This window comes from Sinocyclocheilus rhinocerous, unplaced genomic scaffold (assembly GCF_001515625.1).
Source record: "Sinocyclocheilus rhinocerous isolate Xijiao unplaced genomic scaffold, SAMN03320098_v1.1 scaffold584, whole genome shotgun sequence".
Lineage (NCBI taxonomy): Eukaryota > Metazoa > Chordata > Actinopteri > Cypriniformes > Cyprinidae > Sinocyclocheilus > Sinocyclocheilus rhinocerous.
In genome coordinates this window covers 3,865,844-3,876,459 of record NW_015630348.1, presented here as the reverse complement: position 1 = coordinate 3,876,459, position 10,616 = coordinate 3,865,844, and the positions used below count along the sequence as shown (strand labels likewise).

The 10,616-nt window shown below is 35.6% G+C and overlaps 1 protein-coding gene across 1 annotated transcript in view; it reads right to left on the bottom strand.

Annotated features, from left to right (window-relative positions):
* Positions 1-521: 521 nt before the first annotated feature.
* LOC107740166 (cystine/glutamate transporter-like) overlaps positions 522-10,616 on the bottom strand; it is a 14,649-nt gene continuing 4,554 nt past the window's right edge. Inside the window, exons 2-12 of the mRNA XM_016552511.1 lie at positions 7,712-7,838; positions 7,062-7,177; positions 6,801-6,926; positions 6,185-6,284; positions 6,063-6,107; positions 5,817-5,940; positions 4,652-4,755; positions 3,717-3,813; positions 3,240-3,389; positions 2,292-2,469; positions 522-2,008 (exon numbers count right to left, since the gene is read on the bottom strand). Coding sequence (XP_016407997.1) covers positions 1,953-2,008; positions 2,292-2,469; positions 3,240-3,389; positions 3,717-3,813; positions 4,652-4,755; positions 5,817-5,940; positions 6,063-6,107; positions 6,185-6,284; positions 6,801-6,926; positions 7,062-7,177; positions 7,712-7,838 — 1,223 coding nt within the window. The 3' untranslated portion in view covers positions 522-1,952. The remainder of the gene's footprint in view (positions 2,009-2,291; positions 2,470-3,239; positions 3,390-3,716; positions 3,814-4,651; positions 4,756-5,816; positions 5,941-6,062; positions 6,108-6,184; positions 6,285-6,800; positions 6,927-7,061; positions 7,178-7,711; positions 7,839-10,616) is intronic.

The following is a 10,616-nucleotide window of genomic DNA, read 5'->3' as shown; positions in this document are numbered from 1 at the left end:
AAGAGAAAGCAGTTTGTGCTAAATTTTGACTTTTATAGGCTTAGGGAAGAGTAATCTATAATTAATCTATAATTGCACTGGTAGATGGATTGAGTTTTTTTTGTATTGAGTGTGTCGACATCCAGATCAGCTATACAGGACTCCAAAGTGTGACTAAAATGGGCAAAAAAAAAAAAAACTCACATTTGTGAAAATAACATCACTTGAATATTGAATCTAGCATGTAGACATTTGTGAAAACTGATTTCATCACAAGTTATCATCATTGTTCCGTGTTTCCATAGTTTTTGTCCGATTTGCAAACAATTGACTTTTATGAGAAGGTTCTTTGTAATGAGTCGGACAAAATGACTCAAAATGATTCTGTCTCAACCTCACTTGTGAGTTAGCAGTTTGAATTAGACTCAATTAATGAATTCTTTATAGCCATTATCGAGTTCACAACTGATTTAACAATGAGTCAGTTTTTGGTTATATCCAATTCAAAATGAACCAGGAACCATAACAATGATATTTCAGGTTTGTCTATTTATTGATTGGGTGTTCATATGGTAGTATGTAATGGAATATGCATGTTAACAAAAAAAAAGATTTGGTGTAAAAATTAATACTGATATTCTAAAAACATTCAAATATTTATATATTTTTATATAATGCCTCTGAACAATCATCTGTTTTGAGCAATTCTGTAATTTTTCAACTTTTTTCTGGTTTGCTGTAATAAAACAACATCATAGAAACATTTTCTGCAACAATAGCAGAGATACAGGCAAATAGGTTTATTTGATTTGGTAGAATTGGTCCTACAAAGTTTGCTTGTAGCTTAGATTTACAAAAGTTGTTTCTACTGTAGTAGTCAATATAGTTTTACAAAATATGCTGTTCAAAAATGTACCAGTGAATGTAAAAGTGTGTCAAACACTTCTTTCTAAAACAGTCATACTAATATAACATAATACTGATTTAATTAAACCCAGTCATTATCAAATAGGCTGGTGTCCTATCAGGATATACAGTATGTGGGTGATTCGGTATTTAAACACGCACAGTGTTAATTTGCAAAATGATTACTTGCAATTCATTTGGGAGTAAACTGATCATAAATAAGATACATTTTCAAGTTGAATGGACGAGTAAGTTGTTAATAGGTTTAAAAGCAATTCTGGAGCGATAATCAACATAAATTAGTGCTCTGTGGAGTTCTCCTGCATGGTACAATAAAACAGCATTACAGCCAATAAAAATATCAGATTATCCAGTGTATCGTATACAGAAATATCACTGTAGTGTATATGATATGCTAATGGTCAGACAAGAACCTACAAAATAGCCATACTCTCAAAGCCATTATTCAGTTTGTACATGTACAGTCATGTCTGTATAACAGAATTTCAAATATCTCAGCCATTGAGGAGGGTGAAACAGATTATGTCCAAATCCCTGGCTGAGCCCATTCTTTAGTCACACCTCAGTGGAATCACTTGCTATGACGTCTGTGACATTGACGTGTATAAAGATATAGCAGTGCAAATTTAATAAGTGGAAGAGGAAGTTAGCCAATGTTCTAACTCACTTGTAAAATGCTTGGACTTTATGTCAGTCACGTTAGGTGATTCACAGCATTGGAAAATGAATAATGTGTTGAAATGACAGTGTCACGTCTCTTTCTCAGGCGGACTGAGGATATATGACAGTACGACAGTCGTATATACATTTTGGATACATTTTAGATATACGACAGCATTAGGTCTAAACTGGTTTTGTTTCAGTTGCATTTTATTATTTTATTATTTGCATTTAGGATTGTTCTCTCTCTGCTGTCACTCAGAACACACTTGCAACCACTTTTTTTGGCCATGACCCACTAGTTTAGAACTACTGTATTAGATACTATATATTAACAGATACTGTATAGTCTACACACATACATGTGCAAAGAAAAAGGATAACGGTCAGTGTTCGGTAGGAACCACTTCTAGGATGATCTGTAGTGATCTGTTCACAGAGTCTGAGAAACACAAGGGAAACAAACATTAATTACCAACCTCACTAATTATCATGTATATGATATGAGCTAGAATATATTTCCATACGTTTCATAATTTGTCCATAATGAGTTATGTTTTTATTCATTTCCAGAGAATATTCTTCCAAGAGTTTAACACTTTAGTCATATAATCAAAAACTGCTTGGCATGTCGGGCATCATTATATGAATTATTAATGTGTAACTAGACAAAAACTTCTGCGCATATTCAGAAGATTCCCATTTACATTTATGTAACCTCTGACCTGACAATTTCTGGAACCATTTGGGTTTTCTTTCGAAGTGGATGAATATGAAGTACGCAGGGATGCCTGTGAGAGAGATGGCGAAGCCAATCCCTGTATTAATTGGATCCGAATATAGAGAAAGGAAGACCATGAAGAAACAGGTGAAGGAGAACACAGCAGGGATGAAAATAGGGACCTGAGAAAGAGAAAAACACAAAGATAAAGAGGGACTTTTTCTTTGCACTTTGGAAAGTGCAATAAACCGCATGTGTTTTCCAGTTTAGACTGTATGTAGGTCTGTTCCTCATAAATCATATGACTTCAAAAGACTTATGGAATGTAGTGAGCAGATCATTTTCATGATCCTTTATCGTGCTTGTGTGCCCTTTTTGAAGCTTGAATGGCCCTTTTATTGGGACCTGTACAGTTAGTGTTTTGCAGAAGAAGAGTTGGAATGTCATAAGTGTAAAGTGTCATTTCCTTTAAACAACATGTTGGTGGATATCTGTAAAATCTTCAATTTCATAACTCAAAGGGATCCACAGCCGTATCATAAATTAATTTCCATGTTTACACCCAGCCTATTCTAGTTTGATCAGCTAAACTTTTTCATTATGACAAATGAAATGCTTGGATAAGACTCCAGGGGAAAACGGGTAATCGGTGCATCAAAAATATCGGCTCAGTTTGTTCATGTTGACTTCACAGTATATTGGGCACTTTTTATCCAAAATAACCACCAGTTGACCAATCCCAGAGAAAGGCCCTCTGGAGCAACCTAAGATTAAGTGGACACAATAACAAAGTGACAGAGCACAAATTGAGATCTCAATAGCCTGGCTCACCTCTGCTCCTTAGAATTAAATCTGCTCTGTTTTCCTAACCGCTAGATATTTAACCGTTACATTACATTAGAGATGTATGAGATATGAGATAATAGGCTGCCAGCAGAGAAAAGCGGGTCACCTTAAACGGTCGTGGCATATCAGGGCGTGTGTAGCGCAGGTAGATGAGGCCGACCACAGCCACCCCGATGAAAAACCAGCGCAGGAAGCTCATGAAGTTCAGCAAACTGTAGATGTCTCCTAAGAAGAGGATCAGTAGTGTGATCGGATACTGAAAGAAAGATAAAGTAGTCATGTAGACATGAGAAATACATGGTGACAAAAAAGTGGTCCTGTAAAGTGAAAGTTTTTCTGTTCCTTTCTGAAGATCTTCTGAGCCTTTTGACAGTGTGAACATATTTATTTTGAAGCTTTCAGATGTGTATAAGACTGGACTGCTATTATGAGTAATTTTTTAGGTTTTTATCGTCACTGAACATCGATACTTGAAATGTTCAATATGTGGAAAGAAAGGATGCTGCAAATGGTTTTGTTCAGCTGTACAGGAATATCAGCACAGGTGACCATTGAGTGGGACATGTGTGCATCTATGACTCACCAGGACAATCACAGCAGGTAATGGCGTGTGTCGGCGTATGTGAATCATAGAGAGAACTTCAGGAAGCTGACCTTCTCGAGAGGCCACGTAGAACATTCTGTGGAAGAGAGACACGATGTTAAAACATCCACTGTAAATACGAACTAAGATCTACAAAAAGTTGATATTCTGAAACTTTGAAGGATATTCTTTGAAACCCCTAGTGAAAAATATGTATTTGAAATGCATTAATTTCATGCAAAGTATACTAAAAATACATTTACATATTTATGTACTAAATGAAAATACCCTGCAATTGTATTTTAAGAATACTAAACTGGTATACTTAAAGTCTGCTAAATTGGAACAACTAATTTTGTACTTGATGCGCTTTAATTGTGCGGAAGTAGTTGGAACTAAAGATATACTGAAGTATTTTCGGTTGTACTAAAGTGGAACTATTCCAAGTATGCTTTAGGTGCACTTTAAATATCTTGCATTTAAAGATCATGATACAATCGTCATTAATAGTGACATTAAAACACATTTAGGCGTGCATTGTGCACATAAGTAGTGCTCCCAATAAAGTTAAATAATTATTTTTATACCAGTATGTCTTGAGCAATATGTCAGTAAATATGTTATTAGATTTGAACTATACTTAGTAAGAAATAAATCAATCTTAAATATATTACTTACTAGGGACTAAAGATTTAAAATATGCCCAAAAACTAAATTTAATTCAATTATTGCTTTTTTCATATTCTAAGGGTAATTGTCAACACACTCTTGTAGTTTGCAGGTTTTCTCCTGAGATCGAGTTGGTACTTTTTCACTAAACAGATACTCTCCAAAAATCATTAAAATTGTTTCCTGATTTCCCTAAAACTTTCATCACTCTATTTTAAAATAAAAATCAGGTAATGTAATCGGAGACTCAAAACTGGGACGCACACCTTGAGATAGCAAATAAGCATCCATTCATGGACCCAAAACAAGACAGAGCCACAAAAACCGGAACTGCGACTGAGAAGTTTCCCATCAGCTTCTCTGCAAATGTCTGTTGGGAAAGATGAATGGAAAGAGAGGGAAGGGAGTGAGAAAGAGGAGCACATTTTGTGAAACAAAATAGGAAAACAACATTGATCTTCAGTTTTTAGACTTGTTGGTGTTTATGAATAATCAGTGCAGTAAAAAGGCTTTATATTTTTCATAAAGAGCAAGCTTGTATAGAGACATGGAGGCTATAAATGAATGCATTACATACGTCTAACAAGATGAGAAAGCTTTTAGAGTGTTTCAGAGCCTAGCAGGAGATCTCTGCGCACGGATTCTGGTGCTGTCAGTTATTTGTGAGAGATATATGATTACTCCAGCAGAGAAAAAGACAGGCATTTAGAGCCACTGGCTTTATGAAATCACATTTACTTTGCTGAGGAAGAAGGTGTTGACTGTTACAGTCACTACCGCAAATTGCTTGAACTCATTTATAAAGCTGATATCGCTTTCTTAAAAGATCCAGTTACTGCTGCTACATGAAAAAATGTTAGAATCTTGGATTTTGCCACTGCTGTTGTTAACCCTCATGTATTATTCCAGGTCAATTTGACCCGATTAGATTTTTGAGTTGTCGGAAATATCAGTTAACTTATGTTTTGTTTTTTGTTTTTTTCCATGACATTTTGTGACTTTTTCTCATTTAGGGTCATGAACATGCATGCAAAGTTTCAAAATTGTGTAACAATGTGTTTTGAGATGTCCACAGAAGCTTTAGTTACGTTCGTACTGTTCCCAGGACTATTTGACCCGTCTATTATATATTATATTATAGGCAATAATATAAATATATATTATGTAGTGGTTACATTTTTTTTTATAAATCATAAATTCAGATATTCATTCTTTGTAATGTGTGAAAAGAATTGTTATTAAAAGTTAATTGATTGTAATTGACTTTATGTTTATTTGTTTTTTCATATCATAATTTTTGTGGAATTACATTGAATCCAATACGGGTCAATTTGACCCGGACGATACAGGAAGTCACCTGTTTTTGAACAGTAGGCTACATGAGGGTTAATGAATAAGATGTGTGATAGAAGCAGACAGGGAGTGACCCACCACAGCTACGGCATCGGAGGCTAACAGCTCTTCTGCTGACATCACAGTGTAATATGCCACGTTTGTCATTGTATAACAGATCATTACTATCACCATGGAGATGCAGATGGCAAGAGGCATCGTCCTGGGGAATGGAAATTAACACCTAAGTCATCACTGCGGTTTGGTTTTCCATGCTAGAAACAGCTGAATTAAACCATCAAACCTCTTCTGCAGAAATCACATTTGTTATATCCAATCACTAACCTCTCAGGATTCTCCACCTCCTCAGTCACGAAATTCAAGTAAAACCTGTACGAGACCAAAAAATTTATTCAAAGACTTTATAGGCATTATTGGATTTGTGTGGAATTAGAAGGTGGGCTCACCAGCCGGCATAGGCGTACATCCCTGAGTAGAAGGCGAGAGGAAGTCCTGTCAAATCTACGGTGTTGACTTCAAATGCATTTTCAAAGTTTTTGGTCTCTCCTGAAGATAAAACCAGTGGCAAATGATTAGCATTATGGTAAGCTAACACAACCTGATATTCTCTCTAATCTGAGTTTTTCCTAAGGCAAGCCTATTTCTGTGTATGTTTAATTATTAATAATAATCAAAAGTAATGGTTATTCCAACATTATATAAATGGAAATTAAATACGAAATGTAATCTATATATACATAAAACTATATAATTGATATTGATTTTTTTTTTTTTTTATATTAAATACATTTTAAATTAATAAAGTTCCAAAGAACAGCATTTATTTGAAGAACAAATTTTGTAAAATTATGTCTTTAAAGTAATACAAATTGTAAAATTATACATTTAAATAAAGACATCTTACAGACCTCAAACTTTTAAACGGCGGTGTGCATACTACTTTAAATATATTAGTTTAATTCATTTTTAGATGTATACGCTTTTATTTTACTACTGCTTTTAGCTGTTATTCAAGAAACTATAGCTTTTTAGAATAATATAAGCATAATGCAAACTAAATACCTTTGAAGAGTTGGTATAATCCTGGAACAATGATAATGGCAATAGCGAGCAGCTTGCTGAATGTAAGGAAGATCTGGATTCTGGCAGTCCAGCTTACACTCATGCTGTTTAGATACATTACCATAGCTGCAGTGAAGCGGAATACACAATCATTTATAATTAATATTGCACACATAAACCAGGCCATACAAACACACTGCAATCAAGCAACACTATATTTATATACAAAAATATAAATTATATGAATTAACTCAAGCTTACTGATTCCGATTGTTGTGGCCAATTTAATGGCAATTTCTGGAACTCCACATGGCATGAAGATGGGCTCTAAAATATAGCGGCCAAATGCCAGAGCGATCACAGCCAAACCTGCAGGTCTTCAAGATGAGAAAATGAATGCTGAGCACTGTGTCCTGGGACATCTTTTAATCATTCAAAAACATGGGTATTCTGATGATGTTTGTGATGAATCATGATTGCAATAGAACATCTTATCTTGCATTTTTCTGTTAAAATCACTGAACGAGTCCCGCATATACCCTACAAAAGTCTGAGGTGAAACTTTGCCATGAACGTGCTGTACTCTTTTTCATGTAATGCTGGTTTGCTGTTAAACTACAGCTACAGATGTTAATCTTGATGGTGTTGTGATTACATATGAACCTGCTGCATCCAGCCCTTGAGCCTTTGCGTGAGAGCCTCCATGATGGCTTGTTCATTGTCATAAGACACTTCATCTCTGGTTTTTATTCTATGACTACTGGAGCCCAGCAGTAATATTGAGAGATCACCTTCATCTGGGAGACTTTGCTTGTGTTTATTTGGGGCGTTGAAGGGATTGCGTTTGTTTATTTTGACAGTTCTCCAGAGACCTGACAATGAAGACGGAGGATGAATGAGGATTTACTGACCTTATGGCAATCATGTCGACCCACAATCGCATAAAAGCCACTTGCGGACCAAACGCCTCCAGAATGTACGTGTAATGGCCACCAGACTTTTTAATACAGGTACCCAGCTCAGCATATGATAGAGCACCTGAAAGGAACAAAAGGAAGAAATAGCTGGGAAAAAAGAAGGCAAAACTTTTATACTTTGGCAAAATGAGGTGACAGTGGCTGGACAAAGGCCAGTCGTGGAGAGCGAGTGCCATAACTATTCAGGAAGGTGGCAAGATTTACACAACACCTGCAAAGCAACCCTAAAGGCGCATGGTTAAGTCAGTTCATTAGGACCATCTGTTCATTCTTTGAGAGAGCAGTTACACAAGCTCTTTTATGTTTTATGCATTTTAACGTTTTAATGAAAACTCTGTTCGAATCAAAGCCTGCTTCACTCGCAGCCCTTGACTTGTGAGCTTCAAAACGTAAATGTAAAGAGAGCTCTAAAATACAAGGCACAACAGGAGAGTTCAGAATGTAGATTTGAGAAATTCTGTCTCTGAGAGAAACTGTGGATGAATGGGCAGTTTTTTTTTAAACGGCAGCTCAGCTTTTCCTCAAAGCCTGTGGGCTGCGGCACACGAAAGAAAGCTGACAAGTGTGAAATGACTCCTGACATACACATGAATAAACACACTGTCAAACAATGTTCTTCTTATACACAAACTAATTCTTCTTTGACACACACACGAAGCCATCAACCTCCACAGTGTCAGACAGTGCTCTCCTCACTGTCAAAGGATGGCGTAAGACAATATCGGCCTCTATCGTGCATGGACACACAAATTACACATTAGAGAGGCCCTCTGTTCAAGTTCTTCATGCGTAGCCTGAAATTCTTGCTTAGAGATGATCCAGTAAAACCTGAACTTCTTACTAATGGAATGAATTAGGGACAGATCATCTTCTGTTCATAGTGGAGCTTGATTGGATGTTGTATGTGTCATGCATCAATTGCCAAGTAAGCAGATTTAGTCTTTGGATTTTATAGTGATATTATTTAGTTATGTTATCTGAAGCCATTCGGGCCATTTCCTATCAATTTCTTATGCAGCTGTTTGATATATTGGGCTTCCTGAACCCAGTATGTCTCACTCGCATCTATGTAACCGAAGGGTTTATCCCTTAATGTTGACTGAAAACGATCTACAGCAAATTAAGTGTAACAATCAAGTGTAGGTTTTGTCATGCCCCATTAAATATTATGGTAACATTAAAGATGATGGTATTTTTAATGCCATCAATTGATTTACATTAATTCACGGATTAGGTATCATGAGCTAACAAAAATATTTTTGCGGAATTTATTAATCTAGGTTAACGTTAATTAATAAATGTTACTGTTGTTATTGTTAAATTTACAGTTTACCGATGTTTACATGTTAACTAATATGCAACTTGAAATGTTTGTAGTACAGTAAACATATACTACAGGGCTGTGCGATATTGAAGAAAAATGCGATATGCGATACCTTGTTAAAAAAATGTGATATTCGATATGACATACGTAGCAGCACGTATTTATAGGCTGCTGTCCCTTTAATTTCCGACAGAACGGATCCAGTATAATGATACACATCGGATTTCTTTCTCAGCTGTTTACATTAATTTCGCGTGCTTCAGGTGTGAGTCAGACAGCAAGACGAGACGGCAAAGAGTTGTTTTCTATGGCGCGCACTTCGTGCCAAAATCAAATGTTCGAACGACCGACCGATAGGTTAACCTATTTTAGTTAATAGCTACTTTGAAGTTTAACATTAAAATGCCAGGAGTCTTTACAGTGGACAGTTACTCTTACATTTAAGGTAAAAACTTTCAATATGTTCTCATGAACTGATAGAATTTGTGAGTTTTTATAGATGTTTAATGGGGTTATAAAATATAAACATGTTCAGTTTTCATAGGAGCCGATTTGTGCGTAAAACCTTGATTGAAATAAAACCGGTCGCCATTGGAACGCGTTAACAACACGTAAGCACGTGTAGAAACGTGTTACATATGATTTTATGCAAATAATCAATAATTTTGTTCTGGCTCATTGTTTGTATGTGAAAGACATGAAAGTCAACGAACCTTAAATACAAAGTTTAGTCTGTTCAAAGAATTTACAGATTTAGCTGATTAGGCCTAAATGCTAAATGAGGCCTGTTTGATATTATGTATTTATTTGTATGCATGTTTTTAATGTTTTTAAAAAACTTAAGTGAGGAACATTGAAAGACCAATTTGTCCTCCTAAAAAGGCAATAAAAGGCATGGATCGCGGAAGCGGGGGCTGGTTTACTTTATGGGTTACTTTGAGGTCTGGTAAAAATTTGACACAAAAATAGATCTACATATGCACGATTAATCATTAAAAGATTAGTATTTCTGTGTTGAAAACATGTAATAATAAAGTAAGTATTGGGGTAACAGTTCATGGTCCAGATATAAACACTGATGTTTCAGCAGCCAAGGCAATAAAATGGCATGGATCGCGGAAGCGGGGGCTGGTTTACTTTATGGGTTACTTTGAGGTCTGGTAAAAATTTGACACAAAAATAGATCTACATATGCACGATTAATCATTAAAAGATTTGTATTTCTGTGTTGAAAACATGTAATAATAAAGTCAGTATTGGGGTAACAGTTCATGGTCCAGATATAAACACTGATGTTTCAGCAGCCGTGATCAAAATGACTAAATGACCTTTAATAACAGCCATTCAGGAGAATTCAGCTGAACCTCAAGTAAATTACATGTTATTTTGTTTAATCATGATATACAGGTGGGATCTTTTTTAATTTATCACTCAGAACGACTTAGCCGAATAGCCTACAACGATTTCTTTAATTACTTATTTAAATACAGCAAGCAGGGCCTGCAGGATTTCTTC